The 19,186-nt window shown below is 35.9% G+C and overlaps 1 protein-coding gene across 6 annotated transcripts in view; it reads right to left on the bottom strand.

Annotated features, from left to right (window-relative positions):
- Window positions 1–19,186, bottom strand: part of UBR3 (ubiquitin protein ligase E3 component n-recognin 3) — a 228,265-nt gene that overhangs the window by 59,334 nt on the left and 149,745 nt on the right. For 4 of the 6 annotated variants that reach the window (XM_059053502.2, XM_059053506.2, XM_059053503.2 and 1 more), the window contains 5 exons: window positions 16,846–16,995; window positions 10,658–10,791; window positions 7,818–7,928; window positions 1,350–1,562; window positions 25–161 (listed from right to left, as the gene is read on the bottom strand). In XM_059053502.2, the coding sequence (XP_058909485.1) occupies window positions 25–161; window positions 1,350–1,562; window positions 7,818–7,928; window positions 10,658–10,791; window positions 16,846–16,995 (745 nt within the window). The remainder of the gene's footprint in view (window positions 1–24; window positions 162–1,349; window positions 1,563–7,817; window positions 7,929–10,657; window positions 10,792–16,845; window positions 16,996–19,186) is intronic. The other 2 variants (XM_059053505.2, XM_059053507.2) reach the window with 1 other exon arrangement.

The following is a 19,186-nucleotide window of genomic DNA, read 5'->3' as shown; positions in this document are numbered from 1 at the left end:
AAAGTATATACTATGTATACCTACCTAGCAACAGAATACATAAAGAGAAAATCATTATCTGGTGAGCCTGGAGTCTTGCTATAGTCTCTGTATTTCTTCTGAGTGGTATTTTTGATATCTTTCATTACAGATTCCATTTCTTTACTTAAGTTGGTTTCTGACTGTAAAAAACACAAACATACATATAAAGTTAATGTATATTCATTTTACCTAATAATAGTCTAACACTACATTGTTTATCATATGAGCACACTAGGAAATTAAGGTTTAAAAGTCAAAACAGATGTACATTAGCTATGCACTATAAATATGTTGAGTGCACAAAGATAAAACAGATCAAGAGGTATTTTCTCTTATTTTAGGGACCTTTTATTCTAATTTTATATTGTGATCCAACTATGAATTAGCCATACAAACTATATTCTAAACAAATGAGTATATGTCATTAAAATATCTTAAAACAGTCTCCATGCTTATAAAAAATCTTTCATTTAAGTTCATTTTTTCAAGATTAGTATTGATGTCCCTTACTTTAAGCATATTTTAATCACATAAAAATCTGGATTTAGAAAAGAAAAAAAAAACACATAGACTCAAAAATTAGTCTTCAATTCAGAAAAGGAGATGAATCTTTCTGATTAGCTTTAAACTATGAATTTCTGTTGAAAAAGTCAGATATTCATAGTTTTCATAAATTTACTGCATATACTGGGCATAGCTGTCACTCCTCTCAGGGACCGTAACATAAATCTATAATGAACGTGAAATATTTAAGAATTTAAATCAAATAAATCCTACTGGATGGGATAAAAGATGGGTTCACTTAGACCAAATCTCACAGTAAAACAGACTGACTTATGGTTCAATCATATATACAATATTTTAATCTCTCTAATACACACACACACACATACACACAAATGAATGTGTAAGTCTATAATTACACAGAAAGTTTGCATGTGTGTGTGTAAATACATCATCTTAATTTTAATATACCTAATGGGCATATTTTTAAATGATTAGATTGTGCTTTACATTGCAAGATACATCTATATAATGCTGGACTTTGTTTTTAAATATTTCAACATAACCATATCTAAGCTTATAGGATATTTCATGATCTGGAAGATGTATATTAAAACCATAACAATTTAGACTAAGGAAAAGCATAGCCTTTAGTAATAATTTGTTCTGTTACTCTCATTTTTGTTTTTAATAACCACCAACAGAACAGTAAAACCTCTAAAAGCAATTTCTACTAAATATACAAGGTCCAGAGTAATTTAGAAATAGAACAAAAATTAAAGCTGAAAAGCAGAGCTGAGTTAACCAGGATATTTCTGCCTTACACTGATGCTTACTGGGAAAGCTCCCGGACGTCCCTGCAGCTCCTCCACCTCCTTTATGAGATCTTGTATGCTTTTGTTACTAGGACGTTGCCAAAGGTTGTTTTCGACATTGCTTCCAGGATAACAAGGAAGAACACTGTTAGCAAACTGCCTACAGAGAGGACATGTGAATTCTCCTTTGTCCACTGAGAAGCCCTGAAGAACCTGGTCATTCTAAAAGATGAAACGAACATACAGCTATATGATGCACACGTTTAAAGAAAACAAAACTAACACCACTACATTTTATATAGTAAATAAATGAACCATACAAAAAAGGACCTCTAATACATGTCATAAAAGCATAAAATCATTTAACTGTTGAAGATTATCAAATCACTTCTTACATCATGGCAATCATGCAACACTTGCCATCACCCATGAACTGCTTAAGAAGTATCCTACTCTTCTCTCAGTATGAAACATTCAAATAATGATGCAATCAATCTGAAATGTGGATTTAAGATAGAGAATAACTCAAAAAGCAGGCCACATTAAAGTGAATCACCTTCCTCTTACTCCACGTTCCTGTTTTCTTCACCTATAAGTGACTACTGGAAGGATTCTCCCAGTGCTCATGTTATTTGATGTAGGATAGACAGCTTTTGAGAGTATTTAAGCCTAAAAAAATATAATGTGTCTTCCAAGGTGTCTAATGGCTGAACACAACTGATTGGACTTGATGCAGTGGGTTTGTTTAGGTTTAGTGACAGGGGAAAGATTTAGTTAGAAAACTCAGAACATAAGGGTGATAAGGAGGGGAATTAATTTAACATCCTCTCCTTCAGATGTTCCTGACAGGAGAAGGAAGAAAAATGAGAATTTTTGAAACAGAGACACATAAAGCACATATGCCTAGGAGGAAACTCTTGCTCATGAGAGATTGCAATTCATGCCAACTAACCAGGATTTAAGGCAGGAATCCAGGCTGCTATATTTGTTCCTTTCTTTTGCCTGACACCACCCATATCTGTTTTGCTCTTTCAGGCTACTGCTATTGTGTAGTCCTAACCAGTATCTTACTCTTTTTTCCAGCGGTCTCTCTTATTCTGCCACTAACCTAATGCTTTATCTCAAAATATGTTTTTAATGTACTAATATATGTATGAATGCTACAATATGACCATTATTACCAACAAGACAAAAATAATGAGAAAAAAGGATACAAAGAAGAAAAAATGAATTTATTTGCCCATGGTTACAAAGGTAGTTAATGACAATGTCAGAATGAACTTAGGTTTCCCAACTCTTTAATTTAGTGTTCACTTTACTGTATCTTGGATTTCAAGTACTTTGTCCAAAAGAACTGAATTCTACTTTTTTTTTTACCCTGTGACACTTATTTTTTCAATTCCTTAAAAATCTAACACCATGTCTTCTTAAATCCAATTCTATAAACAAATGCTAAGCTCCTATCATGTGTCAAATGCTGCACCATGTGACAGCAAAAAGAGTTAAGAGACATCTTCATTTAAGGTACTGACAATTTAAAAGCAAACAGAAACAAATTATAACAATAGTGTGATAAATGCAACAGAGAAGGCTTCCCAAAGAAGACTTGTGAAGTAAGTTTTAAAGATATACAAGAGGCGTGTACTAAAAGGTTGGGGCAAGGGTCCTGGTCGTTGAAGGACATTATATGATAAGCTTCCCTGTAGCCATAATTTTAAAGAATGCTAGGTCCTCATCCTAGCCTTGACTGAAACTAGGTTCTTTCCTGAAGCATCACCAGAAGCCCTCTCAACTAGACACTGCTCATTTTCCCACATCTCTCAAACCTCAGTATCCTCATCTCCAGTGCTGGCTCACGATCATTTCTCTTGCATTCCCAGTGTGGCTCATGCCATTTAGTGAGATCACCCCTTTTCCTTCCTTTTTACTGTCATCCATTGCCCTTAATATCTGAAGACTTTGGTACCTAGATCAGTTTTCCTCATTACTCCAAGTCCTGCCATCCTCATACACAATTTCAATGTATGTAGACAACCAATCTTATATCTTAGTCCCTTAGCTCCTTGACCTCATCAACTCCAATGGCTTTGACCTCCACTCTACCCTAGCACCTGTTACCATGACGACATCCTTATCTTGTAATGACCAAAAATTGTCCATATCTGAAAATATTAAATTCAAACATCTTAATTTCCGTCAACTCCTATCTCTTTTAGCCCCTCCCTTTTTCCTCAGTTTATACGGTCTTTCCTATCCTACCATACACCATGATATATCATTTTAAAAACTCTCAAGTCAACACTTCTCGTTCTCCCTCCATATGTCCTTCTACGATACACAGCTAAACAAAATCTTCATACAAAATTAATCCAGTGTATGTCTTCCAATTCTGCATTCAAACTGAGTGCTGTTAGAGAAAACTGAAGTAGCTTCTTGCTACAAACTGCTTCCCACCTCAACTTAGCCCTGAATACTTCCTGGTAATCTTTCTCCAACATCCTATGAAGCATTCTTTCACCCAATTCCAAAGTGGTTTTTCTAAACCGTCTCCTCACTTGTCAAGTCCCTTTACCTACCCCAGCTTTGGCCACTCTACTCTAGGAACATAAAGCTACACCTCCTACTTCAGAAAGAAGAGGGTCATGGCAGTGAGACAGGAGGAAAGGGGACAGGGCGCAACCTTTAAAAGAATGACACAGCTGTTTAGGATACGACAAACTGGTTAGAACCAACTAGGTCCAAGATGGTGTAAGATTTGACTTCCAGTAGATCTTGAGCCTCATTATATGCTCACTGTAATACATTAGCATATGCTGAATGACACACCCACCAGTGCCATGACAATTCCAAGGCTAACCATAAAAGGCCAAAAAGTGGGTGATGGCCCAGTTCCTGGAAATCCCCACCCCTTCCCCAAAGTAGCTGGAATAATCCTCCCGCTTGCTAGCCTATGAAATTCCCAGTCCATAAAAACTAACCACCCCTATACCCCAGGGTGCTCTCACCCTCTGAGAAGGAGTACATTCTGCCTATGGAATGTGTACTTCCCTGAATAAATCCCTTTCACTTTATTACGGCTCGCTCTTGAATTCTTTCCTGAACAAAGCCAAGGACCCTCACTTGGCAGTCTGCCCCAGGAACATGCCCGAGACCTGGGACATTGACCATCCTCTCATGCCTGCCCCATTCGCCTGCAACAGCAGCTCCTTTAGCTTGCTGCCTTCTCCCACCCCAAATATCTGATTAATAAATACAATCAGTGCTTCCACCCACTTTCTTCCTTCTACTCCCTTTGCTAATATCTCCAAACTAGTCTCCCAACCATATCATTGCCAGTATGATCTACCTAATGTGAGATACTTATTCCCAATCAAAATCTTTCAGTGATCACCAACACCTCTTACCTTAATTCTTTCCTCCCTCTTATGCTCCACATGCAATCTCTCACCAAGTCTAGAAAATCCTTCTCTAAATATATTTCAAGCAACCTAAGTGTCCACTGACAGATGAATGAAGAAGATGTAGCACATATATACAATGGAATATTACTCAGCCATCAAAAGAAACAAAATTGAGTTATCTGTAGTGAGGTGGATGGACCTAGAGACTGTCATACAGAGTGAAGTAAGTCAGAAAGAGAAAAACAAATACCGTATGCTAACACGTATATATGGAATCTAAAAAAAAAGGTTATGAAGAACCTAGGGGCAGAACGGGAATAAAGACGCAGACCTACTAGAGAATGGACTTGGGGATACGGGGAGGGGGAAGGGTAAGCTGGGACGAAGTGAGAGAGTGGCATGGACATATATACACTACCCAATGTAAAATAGATCGCTAATGGGAAGCAGCCGCATAGCAGAAGGAGATCAGCTCAGTGCTTTGTGACCACCTAGAGGGGTGGGATATGGAGGGTGGGAGGGAGGGAAATGCAAGAGGGAAAAGATATGGGCATATGTGTATATGTATAGCTGATCCACTTTGTTATACAGCAGAAACTAACACACCATTGTAAAGCAATTATACTCCAATAAAGATGTTAAAAAAAAAATTTCAAATCTCTAACCTCTTCTCCATCGTCACTGCCATGACTAAGCCCAATCCACCATCATCTCTTTCCTATTAAATAATATATGCTATCACCATATTCTTTCTTATTCTCCTGCAACCTCACACCCTAAAATCTACACAACCACCACAATAACCTTTCTGAATGTCATCTCTCTGCTTAAGAGTCTTAAATGGCTTTAATGGCTCTCTGTAAGGAATCTGTCTAAAGTACAAATTCCTTACATGGACCACAAGACCCTTTACAATATAACCCCTAATTACTTCTCCAGTCTTCTCTCTTATCACTCAAGCACCTTACTTCATCAAATTCTGGAACTTGCAGATGTCCCAATAAGACCCTGTGCATACCTCATAACTCGTAGCACCTATACTGCAACTATTTGTTTATTTCTGTCTCACACAATGCACAGTGAATTCCTCGAGGGAAGAAACTGTCTTATTCACTGATATATCCCCAATGTCTATCACAGTGCCTGGAACACTGCAGGCACTGAATAAATATTTGTTGAATGATTGACTGAATACAGAAGTATGAAAAATGCATAATGTGCTTAAGGAACTATTAATTAGTTTATTAATGCTGAATTGATGAAAGACAAAGCGAAAGTAACATGCAAGCCCAGATCACGGAATGCCTTGAATGCCATTCAAGGAAGAATGAGCTTTATCCCAACAGGAAGAAATCAGTAAAGAATTTTTAAGCCAACAACATGTCACGAGATTTACATTTTAGAAAGATCAATGTAATGAATAAATTAGACTTGGAGTAAGGAAACTGATAAGAAAGCAATTGCAACAGTCAAGATGAAAGATGAAGGCATACACAAAAAAGCAGAAGTGGGAATAATGTAGACAGAATGTAGTCAAGTGAGATTTAGGAAATGGAATCAATAGAATTTGTTATGTGACTTAATGTGAGAGGTACAGAGTAGGAAGGGAAAAAGAGAACTCTCTGGTTCTGAGTCAGGAATCTGGGAATAGGGCAGGCCATGCTTTTAAGAAGCTGAGCTGAGAGAAAAAGAAAGACTGCAGCTACATGGGAATGCAAGATCAAGGGAAGGAATTTTGAATGCCAGAGGCTTGAGCATCTTTAGGAAATGAAATGAAGAGACAGAATGGGCAGAAAAACTGAAGACACAGAAGAAAAAGAAGTTACTTACTGATAGACCAAGGCCCCTGAGGTGATGGGGAGAAAGGAAAACTAGAGCATAAACAGAAAATTATTCTTTAACAGAAAAAGGAATACTACCATCAAAAGTAAAAAAGAGGGGCCTTCCCTGGTGGCGCAGTTGTTAAGAATCCGCCTGCCAATGTAGGGGACACAGGTTCAAGCCCTGGTCCGGGAAGATCCCACATGCCGCGGAGCAACTAATCCCGTGCACCACGACTACTGAGCCTGCGCTCTAGAGCCCATGAGCCACAACTACTGAGCCCACATGCCACAACTACTGAAGCCTGTGCACCCTAGAGCCTGTGCTCTGCAACGAGAAGCCACCGCAATAAGAAGCCCGCGCACTGCAAGGAAGAGTAGCCCCTGCTCGCCGCAACTACAGAAAGCCTGCACACAGCAACAAAGACCCAACGCAGCCAAAAAATAAATCAATTATTTTTTTTTTAAAGTGAAAAAGAAAGGATTGGCTGGGATGCAGTCACTTATCGGGGAACAGAAAAGCAAGGTAGAAAGCTAAGGTAGTATGTGACAGACAGCCACTGTTGTCTTGGTGCCACAGGAAGAGACAGATCTGATGAGAGGAAAGGCATCTTGGGATTTAGGCAAAGAGTCTGGGATAGTTGTTAAGGAGACTAGGAGAGGAAACTGATCAAAGACAGGTAAATGAATTGATAAGTAATATCTACAGTCCATGACCCCAATCTAAGCCACTATTCTAAGAAACCACAGATTTGTGGAGGTACCAGTTCACCTAGTTTTATGATTTTTCTAACAGTGCTAGCTGAATGGGTATAAAAATCAAAGGAGGCCAATTAAATGACTGGTATTAAGAGCAGAATGGGCATAGTACAAGAAAGTGAGGCAAGGAAAGAGCTAGCGTATTAGGAAAATGCAAGGGGCTAAAGGACTAGAGATCTTGAGGTCAGAAGAAAAACACACTAATAAGAGTAAAAATAAGAGACTTTGAAGAATAATCACATATTGATATGGTAGGATATTAAAGCTTACTATTTTTGAGCTGGAGTAGCAAAGTCTAAAATTATAGCCGTGGAAGTTAGTTGCTAATGTGAAGTAAAACAATGAAATCCCTAAAGTTGAAGAGGTCAAGGAACTGTGAGGCTGAACAGTCCAAATGGCAATCATAATCACCCAAGATGAATTAGGATGTATATACTGTAAAAATACTTAATACCTGGAAAGAAACATACACCTTTAAAATGTTTCAGTTGACTTACCCGTAATGATTCCATATAAGATTTATGACAATCTATATGTAATGTGTGGCCACAGGTTTGTACATAAACACCTCCTTCCCAGCCAATTGATACTGCCAAGAGACAAGAACTCTTAAAAAAGAAAGAAAAGGACAAAATACAATTAATTTTAAAGAAGTAGAAACATATCTAAACAAATCCACATAAACCTCTCAAAGATTTCATATTGTTACACTAATGTGAGCTTTGTATTTTTGTGATGTAAAGAAACACCTGACTTGACAGCCCTGAGGCAATATCTTTAAACTTAGAACAGAGTTTTAGATTCCAAATAACTATACTCATAATGAAAGAGAATAATTATTAATTAGCCTTTCTCTATCCCATACGATATAATAAACTATACTGCTACTGAGTATTTTACCTGTTTGACATGGTACTTGATTTCTCTGTGATATCTAACCTTAACAACTGCCTTCTTAAAGCACCTACTTCCCTCTAGCTTCCATAATGCTACTCTCTTTTGGTTTTTCTCCAATTTCTTTAACCATTTGGTTTAGGCCTCCTTTTAAGACTTTTCTTTCTTCACCTGCCCCTTCAAATGTTTAAATTCCTCAATGTTCTATTCTTAGTGCTATTCTCTTATTAAAACTATTCTCCCTGAGTGACTTAATCAGTAAATTCAACTACCCTCCATGCCTGGGTCTCTTGCCTGAGTGTCAGATAAAAATGTTCAGCTGCCAACCAGAAATCTCCAATTTGAGGTCCCTCAGATAACATAAAACCAATGTGTCAAAAACTTTCATTTTCTCTATGAATCTTTCTCTTCCTCTTGGTTTAAAAACTCCACATCTGTTTAGTCACCAAATCAGAAAGTTAAAAGTTATTCTACATCACTCCCTTTCCTTCACACCACAGAATTGGTTCCCAAACCATATGAAATCCATCTCCTAAATAATTCATGATTTTGGCCTGTTCTTGCAAGCCTGTGTCATTTGCTGTGGGGACAGGGTTCTTAAATAAAGTTTCTTGTCTCCATGATGCATCCTGCACACATCTTTCTAAAGTACAAATGTGGATATAAGAATAACCCCCAAAAGTGACTAAACATTTACAAGGGTTTAATATAATAAACACTAAAAAAGGGACCCAGATTATATAAGCAAACTACATACCCTTTTAAAATTTGTTTTAAAAGTTAATTGCTTTCATCTCTTTCTCTTTCAAATTCTTCTCTGCTAATTCCTTCCCTTTGACCTATAAACAGGCTTATTAGATTTTTCCTCCTAAAGTAATTTTCTTTGAATTTCATTTGGCCTCTGTCAAACAGCATTTCAGCCTGAATTTGAGTTTACCCTCTAAAGTGTGCAGCAAATAGATGGCCAAGCCAGGGCAATATTACACACGAGGTCTAACATGACAGTATATGATGAAAGATTTGAGAGCCATCAAAACTGAGTAAATCAAATTTTATTTCTATGTTGGAAAAAAATTTATACATTATAATGTAAGATGACCAAATCATCTTTAAACAATAGTAAACAGAGTTTAATATTAAATCAAGACTCTTCATGAGCATCTGAAAATTAAAAATATTATACAGTGTAAAATGCCTTCCCAGAAAATTCAAAGATGTGCAACAACACAAATCAAATACTCACAGCAGGTGAGCTAGCTTCTACTGTTATACATCAGAAAAACAACAAGAGACCTGCTCATCTCTGTTTTGGAGCCATTTGAAGTAGAAGCAGATTTGGGTATTAGATCATTTCAGAATGGTTGGTAGGCAGCTAATAAACAAGCTGCTCTCTTTGGCAATGTATTATAAAAATGTAATTAATTTTTCCTTTTAATAAAAGCAGTTAGCTTTTAAAACTGAAAATAGTAGGTCATTTGTCTATGTAACTGTTAGATGTCTTATTTTAATCTGCTAGAGTTAAAAAAAGCAGGAAATCATTTACTAATATGAGACCTATATTTTAGGAAGACCTATATTCAACAATGGGCACACCACTGTGCTGTGTTTAACACTGAATCTTCACAACCTCAATATTTATTAAAACTTGATACTGTAAGTGGTCTTATCCCTTTCTATAAGAAGGGAGTGAAAAGCTGACCAAGATCACTCAGTTAAAAGTGGTAGAGCCCAAGTTCAACCCTAAGTCTATCTGACTCCAAAGCTCAGGTTCCTTCCCTACTGTGTCATATCTCTCATATATAACACTTCCAATTTCACTATAAACATACCATGTTACATGACTGAAATTCTACACATCAACTCTATAAAATGCATGCATTTGGTATGAAGAGAGCAGAATTAATGCAGTTTAATTCTATAATCAGTATCAGTGTCCACTGATAACTCTTCTGCTCTATATGGTCTGTCTGGCTACAAAACTGAAATACAGTAAGCATCCACAATACACAAGCATGTGCTAGTCCCTGAGGGGCTAAAACCAATAGAAGAAATGGCCCTAGACCTCCAGAGGTATACAGTCCAGAGAGCACACCATTTATAAATAAAATAACCATTATGAAAGTACACAAAAGTATTAATGTAGAAATAAAATCTCACAATCACTCACAAAAGCAAAACAGAGATTCAGTCCAGTTCAGATATCAGTTCAGAGCTTTTTTTACAAAAAAGACTTTTTTTCTAGAAATGAATAGCGATTTTGACTGTAAGAAAGAGATACCCTACTTTTTCTCTCTTTTATTAGATCTCCCCTTCAAAATCATTATGCTCTTAGGTCTGGGTTATATTTTGACTGAATAAGTTGAAGAAAAAATATAAAACTCTGGAGAGAAATAACCATCAATTTTGCAGACAAAAATACCACTTAATAAAAAAGGGTACTTACATCCTTAAAATAACGCTGTAACAATGAGAGCCTCACGTCATGAACTGCTGCACATGTATCCCAAGGGTAAATCTGCTCCTCTTCAGTGATAGGCAACTTTTTTGGCTCAATGTTGTCACGGCACTGCCCCAAAACTACATCAACAACAGAGATAAGAGCTCATTAAAAAACCAACATGTAGACTTTATAAAACCAAGAAAAGCAGAGTTATTTACCATAAGCTTCACTCAGTTTTTCACCATTACAATATTTTTAAAGACCTAAAAAAAAAGTGATATTCTAGTTTTCTTCTACGGAATAAATAAAGCTTTACATATGGCAATACTTATTTTCTAAAATAATACCAAAATATGAGTCTGAACTCTGGATGGTTTCCAAAATCTATCCAGAGAAAAAGCCTAGAAGTTATGACTCACCAGTACAAATAAACTTCACTTCTAAATATACTGTTTTTCACCAAAAGGAAATAGATATCACTGGAGGAAAAGCTAAGTCCACGGTTGAGGAGAAGTGCAAGGTGAGCCTGGAATTGTGTGTAATAAAGAGTAAGGAGGTATTCAAACACTGAGGGGGCAGGTCATGAGGACCTAAAGGAGTTCTGACTAGCCAAATTTGAGAAAACTTGAGAATCAAAAAGAATGATGACAGTAACAGATAACACATTCATTGATTCGGGCAGAGAACATCAAGTAAAAGGGTATGATGTTAGACTCTCAATGTATCATCCTATAGAATACCAACCAAGTGATTAAACTTGGTTAGCATCACCAATAATGGAACAAACTGTCACTATGAGCCTCCTAATGTGATGCAACGGGGAAGAACATCATCATAATAGTGTCCATGCCAAAAATGTTTAACTTGAATCTAATAACAGGGAAACAATCATAAATCTAGAAAATTACTCACCCAAATTCTTTAAAATTTTTAAAAAGGGCCAGAGAAACTGTTCCAGAGTAGAGATTAACAAGAAATGACAACTAAATGCAACATATGATCTTTGCTTGGCTCTTGGATCAAGAAAAAAATATAACTGTTATAAAAAATGTTATTGGGACAATTGGGAGAATTTGAACATAGAATACTTGATTTTATTAATATTAAATTTCTTGGGTATGATAATGGTACTAAGGTTATATAAAAGAATATCTTTGTTCTCAGGTGATATACCCTAAAGTATTTAGGGATAAAATGTCATGATGTCTGCCATTTTCTTCTGAAAAGTGTGTGTGTGTGTGTGTGTGTGTGTGTGTGTGTGTGTATAGATATGTATGGGAAAGAAAACAAATATAACAACATGTTAACAATCAGTGAGTATAGGTGAAGGGTATTCAACCCTCCTGTAGATATAAAACTTTTCAAAATGAAAAGTTGGGAAATAGGTATTTTTATAATTGTAAAACATCATAACGCAAAAAAAGGAAGTGGGGATATAAGCATACAGTGCCACACATTACTCTAAGATTCAATAAGCACGGGAAGAGCCATTCTTAGAGAAAGGAGTATCAGGCACAGCACCGTGGGCCCCAAGTTTCAGGGAGACTTATGGCAGCAGCAACAGAAAGAATAGACAAAAGCAGGTAGATGCCAGCAACTAAAATATAATTAGCCATGATGTATGATCCTCTTAATACACTGATGAATTTGGTTTGCTAGGATTTTGTTAAGGACTTTTACATCTATATTCATAAGGGATACCAGTCTATCATTTTCTTTTCTTGTGATGTCCTTATCTAGCTTTGGTATCAAGGTAATGCTGGCCTCAGAGAATGAGTTAAGAAGTGTTCCCCACCTCTCTTTCTTTTTTTAATATACAGTAGTTAGTTGGGGTTTTTAAAAATTTATTTATTTTATTCATTTATTTTTGGCTGCGTTGGGTCTTTGTTGCTGCGCGTGGACTTTCTCTAGTTGCAGCGAGCAGGGGCTACTCTTCGTTGCGGTGCACGGGCTTCTCATTGTGGTGGCTTCTCTTGTTGCAGAGCATGGGCTCTAGGTGCGTGAGCTTCAGCAGTTGTGGCACACGGGCTCAGTAGTTGTGGCTCTCGGGCTCTAGAGCACAGGCTCAGTAGTTGTGGCACACGGGCTTAGTTGCTTCGCAGCGTGCGGGATCTTCCCGGACCAGGGATTGAACCCATGTCCCCTGCATTGGCAGGCAGTTTCTTAACTACTGTGCCACCAGGGAAGTCCATCCTCTGCCTCTTTAAAATTTTTTTTTTTTTTTTGACAAATCTAAGGAGGAATGGCATTAATTCTTTAAATGTTTGGAAGACTCACCACTGAAGCTACCTGGTCCTGGGCTCTTATTTGTTGAGAAGTTTCTGATTACTGATTCAGTCTCTTTACTGGTTTAATGTCTGTTCAAATTTCCTATTCTTCTTGAGTCAGTTTTGGTGGTTTGTGTATTTCTAGGAACTTATCCATTTCATCTAGGACATCAAATTTGTTGACATAAAAGTATTCATATGTCTTTTTTATGTCTGTGAAGTCTATAGTAATGGCTCAACTTTCATTTGTGATTTAGTTATTTGTGTGTTCTCTCTTTTTTTCTTGGTCATTCTAGCTAAAAGAATTATCAATTTTGATGAAATTTTCAAGATTTTGGCTTTGCTGATTCTTTCTATTGCTTTTCTATTCTCTATTTCATTTATCTAGGCATGGTATTGGCACAAAAACAGACATATGCATAAATGGAACAGAATAGAGAGCCCAGAAATAAGCCCACACACCTAAGGTCAATTAATCTTCAACAAAGGAGGCAAAAATATACAATGGGAAAAGGACAGTCTCTTCAGCAAGTCGTGTTGGGAAAGTTGGACAGTCGCATGTAAATCAATGAAGTTAGAACACACCCTCTCACCATACACAAAAATAAACTCAAAATGGCTTAAAGACTTAAACATAAGACATGACACCATAAAACTCCTAGAAGAGATCATAGGCAAAACATTCTCTGACATAAATTGTACCAATGTTTTCTTAGGTCAGTCTTCCAAGGCAACAGCAATAAAACAAAAATAAACAAATGGGACCTAATCAAACTTACACGCTTTTGCACAGCAAAGGAAATGATAAACAAAATCAAAAGACAACCTACAGAATGGGAGAAAATATTTGCAAACGATGCAACTGACAAGGAATTAAATCTCAAAAATATACAAATATCTTATACAACTCAACAACAACAAAAAACCAAACAACTCAATCAAAAAATGGGCAGAAGACCTAAAGAGACATTTCTCCAAAGAAGACATACAGATGGCCAATAGGCACATGAAAAGATGCTCAACGTTGCTAATTATTAGAGAAATGCAAATCAAAACTACAATAAAGTACCACCTCAAACCAGTCAGAATGGTCATCATTAAAAGGTCTACAAATAACAAATGCTGGAGAGGGTGTGGTGAAAAGGGAACCCTCCTACACACTGTTGGTGGGAATGTAAATTGGTGCAACCTCTAAGAAAAACAGTATGGAGGGCCTCAAAAAACTAAAAATAGAATTACTGTATAATCCAGCAATTCCACTCCTAGGCATATATCCAGAAAAAACTATAATTCAAAAAGATACATGCAACCCTATGTTCATAGCGGCACTCTACACAATAGCCAAGACATAGATATAAACTAAATGTCCATCGACAGATGAATGGATAAAGAAGATGTGCTACATATGTAAAATGGAATACTACTCAGCCACAGAAAAGAACAAAATAATGTCATTTGCGGCAACATGGATACAACTAGAGATTATCAAACTAAGTGAAGTCAGTCAGAAAGAGAAAGGCAGATATCATATGACATCACTTATCTGTGGAATCTAAAATATGACACAAACAAATCTATCTATGAAAGAGAAACAGAATCACAGACATAGAGAACAGACTGGTGGTTGCCAAGGGGGAGGGGGTTGGGAGAGGGATGGAATGGGAGGTTGGGGTTAGCAGATGTAAGCTTTTATATACAGAATGGATAAATGACAAGGTCCTACTGTATAGCACACAGAACTATGTTCAATATCCTATGATAAACTATAATGGAGAAGAATATTTTTTTAAAAAAGAATGTATATATATGTATAAACGAATCATTTTGCTGTACAGCAGAAATTAACAAAACATTGTAAATCAACTATACTGCAATTTAAAAATTTTGATTAAAAAATGTTCAATGAACCAATTTCTTCAAATGGTAAAATGCATTTGGGGACAGGGATACAGGTACAGGAAAGATGAAAATGGAACTTATTAATTAAAAGACTACAAGGGGCCCCTACAATGATAATTAATTAAACGAAATAAATAAGAAACAATTGGGGAATTTTGAACACTGACTAGATATTTGATGATATTGAGGAACTAAGTTACTTAGGAGTGACTACGGTTATGTTTTTTTTTAAAAAAAATCCTTTCTATTTAACAGAAACAGTGAAATATTTATAGATGAAATAAAGTGATATCTGGAATCTGCTTCAAAATAATTCTAGGGGGAGGGAATAAATAAATAAAAATTAGCCACAAGTTGATCACTGTTAGAGACTGATGGGGACACGGAGGTTCATTTTACTAGTCCCTTTACATCAGTACATGGTTAAAAGTTTTCATATTCAAATGTAAAAAGATAAAAGAAAAAGGGAAGAGATAAATCAAAATAAATAAAGAATTCAAAAGTAAGGAAAAAGTAAAGAGGGGTAAAAGGTGAGAGGATGTCAGTGGGTGGGTGAGACTCAGAAGGAAAGGAAAGAAACAGCCAGAGATTTCCCTGGCTATAATTCCCAGTTAAAATCACCCTTGAGGTTTAATGCTTTTAATGGTAGCTTCTTATTCTTTTTCTCCTATATTGAAATGATAAAAGAGCTGTGGTATAGTGGAATTATCTAATATCAATAAATTTAGATAGTGTACAAAATTGTTATAAGGGGATTAAATGAAGTAACAAGTGAAAGCAACTTTAAAAATATAAAATAATGAACAAGTAACAGTCTAAAACAATAACATAAGCTTCTTTAGGGCAGGGATATTGTTTTGTTTTATTATAACAGTGGTGCTCAATAAATATATGTGAAATGAATGAATGAATGAATAAAACATTAAGTTGATGATTATACAGTATTTGGTGAAGAAGTTATAGAAAGTCAAGTGGCAATAATCTAATAAACTGATTTCCTTACAATAGTAGAAAAGATAAGTAGCTGCAAAATTAGTCAGTACTCCCACACATTTCCTTTTTAGTAGGCATTTCTGGTTTTGACAGCTCTACTTCAATGTCCTATTCAATGAGGGTTTCCCAGATCAATTTCACGTTTAAACAAGGAGAGTAGTAAGATGAGAAACTAATCTACCAGGCACCATATTAGATCCTTTTGCCTGTATTACATTACTTAACCAACACAACAATCCTCTGAAGTCAGTATTATCTCTATATTTAAAAGAAAGCAACAAACTTGGCCAGATTATGTCAAGCAATACCTGTATTTGAATTCAGAGGAATGTCTTATATCTAACTCTTTCCACTTCACTAATTCAGAGAGTAAACACCCTACAAAAAAATGCTCTGGAGAAATATGTAAATCTTTTATTTCTCTTTGCTCCACACATACTCCTGTGGAAAAAGGATTACATCCGTTAGGACTGGAGTGTCATAGTTATCACTACCTCAAAATACTTTAATATGGCAGAGGATAGAGAACATTCAGACAAATCCTTCAAATTTTTTTTAATTGTTCTAACTATAGATTGGCAAACATATCAATCTGCAGGCTGTTTCAAGAACAAATGCTTCTAAGCTCAAGATATAAGGGCAAAGCTACCTGAATATGCCTTATATCATTAAAATATTTAAATTGACAATATTTATGAGCTTAAAATGCTTCTAGATTTTAGATCAATTAAATTGTCAAGAAAGATGAACTCAGTTTTTGGCCACTTAGCATTGGTTATATTCCATCACACTTTAAAGAAAAAGATTGTGTAACATATTCTCTTAAAGGCTTCTTCCAACACTCATGTCCAGGAAAGTGAGATAAAACCAGATTAAGAATCTCTGATGAACAGCTCTAAATAGATCCTTGCTATAGATCTATAATTATTATCTAAACAAAAATATAGGTTTTAGTTAACAGAGATATTTATTAATCTACTGTAAATACTTCATCTCTAAAATGGTCCCACTAAAAAATTACTTTGATTTTACCTGAGGATGCTTGTAACAGTACAACCAATCCTGTAGGTCTGTCTTCAGAGGAGGGGCCACTCTGTCCACAAATAACACAATCATATACTGCCTCAGAAACTTGTGGTTCTGCTGTGGTGATCTCCATAGGAATATCACTCTCTGGAGAATCTGAGGGGAAAAAGTTGCAGCTCTTAATTCCTGAAAAGAAAAATCTCTCTTCGATGAAATCAGGGGAAAAAAAAAAAATCAAGCTAAAATAATTTTGAACTTCAATATAAACAAACGTATATAGTAATAAAACTATGGGAAAATTATCTTGCTAAAATACTCAGAAAAAGACAAAAAATGCAAAGAATTGATATAATGAAAGACTTTAAATAATATGTGGTTAAATACACTTCTGATGTTGTATCATTCACACATAAAATTAATCTTAAAACACAGATGCAAAGATATTTGTACCCCCAAAATTTTTTTTCATACTATAATTTAAGGAAATAAGGGAGAGATCATTTGTTTTAATTTTCTTTGAGGCACCTCAGAGGGGAAATTTATAATAACATGGCAGCTCTTGGAAAGAAATGGCAATATTTATTAGGAGATAAAAGAGGAACAAACTATTTCTCCTTTCTTTTAATTGTAGTGATTATATCTTAGTGACAATAATTACCAATATGTTTATTTATGTAGGGAAAAGATTTATATATGACTATATATATTAATAAAGGAGAACTATTATAGAAAATAACAGTAATCTTTTGGTGATATGTCATTAATAGCAAGAAATAACATATTGAGTCAATAATCATTTCCAGATAAAAATTCTTAAATTCATGAAGATCAGTGACATCCACAGTGGCAAAGAAAGGAGTAGGAGTAGAGGGGACTAGGAAGATCAGGGAAGCAGCAATGATTTATGATGTTTAAAAGATGGAAGCATATCTAAATAAATGTTAAAAAATGACAGAAATCGAAAAAGAAAGATGTCAAGTTAGGATATGTTTTAATAAGAATTCATGCAGATAAACATATATCTGATATTTATTAAGACAGAGGAAAAGGGGAAGAAACCTAAAACAGAACTTTGGATAATGCTCAAAATTAATGGAAATTTAAAAAGAAGCCAGGCTTCCCTGGTGGCGCAGTGGTTAAGAATCTGCCTGCCAATGCAGGGGACACAGGTTCGAGCCCTAGTCTGGGAAGATCCTACATGCCGCGGAGCGGCTGGGCCTGTGAGCCACAACTACTGAGCCTGCCCGTCTGGAGCCTGTGCTCCGCAACAAGAGAGGCCGCGATAGTGAGAGGTCCGCGCACCACGATGAAGAGTGGCCCCTGCTCGCCGCAACTAGAGAAAGCTCTCGCACGGCAACAAAGACCCAACACAGCCATACATACCTACATACCTACATAAATAAATGACCTATGACCAAATGTAATTACTGTTTCTCACCTATAGATAAAGACATGAAAAAATATCAATTAAGAGCACCCTATTCTGAAGAAGTCAGGCTCAAAAGGCATATTAGATATAAATGGCTACATAAAGAACAAAAACGGGCAAAACTAATGTATAGGATTAGGAGTAAGGATACTGGCTACTCTTGGAAGAGACAGTGACAGAGAACATGAAGAGGGATTGTGGGATGCTGGTAATGTTCTGTTTCTCAATCTGGAGGCTGGTTACACAGTGATATTCAGTTTTTTAAAACTCTAAGAGCTCTATGCTCGTGACACATGCACACTTACATGTTTAATAGCTCTATACTCATGATAAATGAGCATTTCTATGTATATGCTATATTTCAATAAAAAGGTTTCTTAAACCCCAATTAAATGAACAGCATAACTGGGTATATTCTGTAATGAGTATTAAAATAAAGGTACTTAATTCTGCCAACTACATGTACACATCAACATCTGCACATATTTTCCACACCAAATAAAGTCTAAACGGATGTGTCCTACAAATTGACACAATGAAGAGATTACAATGATTTTCTCTAGGTAAACTAAATGGAGGCAGATGCAAAACTGAGAGAGTAACAGTCAAAGATGATAAATGTATGTGCTAACAGAGGCCATTCTAATAATGAAAACATTCTTGCTACTAATAACCCTTTCAATTCTTAAATTCTACTTTGACTTCCAATACAATTAAAATTTTAAATGTGTTTCGGTGTAAAACTGACACTTTGCCTTTTAAAACAAAAGTGCCTGTTTTAAATTACTGTAATTAATATTATTACAATAAAGGAATCTATCTGAATTAAGTAGGTGATTCTTCTGAATGTTATTTCAATTCGCCAAGTTCTACTTACAATCACTCTGTTAGAATGACTGCAAAACGGCCCCAACTCTC

Source organism: Kogia breviceps, chromosome 2 (genome assembly GCF_026419965.1).
Source record: "Kogia breviceps isolate mKogBre1 chromosome 2, mKogBre1 haplotype 1, whole genome shotgun sequence".
Taxonomy (NCBI): domain Eukaryota; kingdom Metazoa; phylum Chordata; class Mammalia; order Artiodactyla; family Physeteridae; genus Kogia; species Kogia breviceps.
Note: the sequence above shows the minus strand (reverse complement) of the source record. Positions and strands in the feature narration are given on the sequence as shown.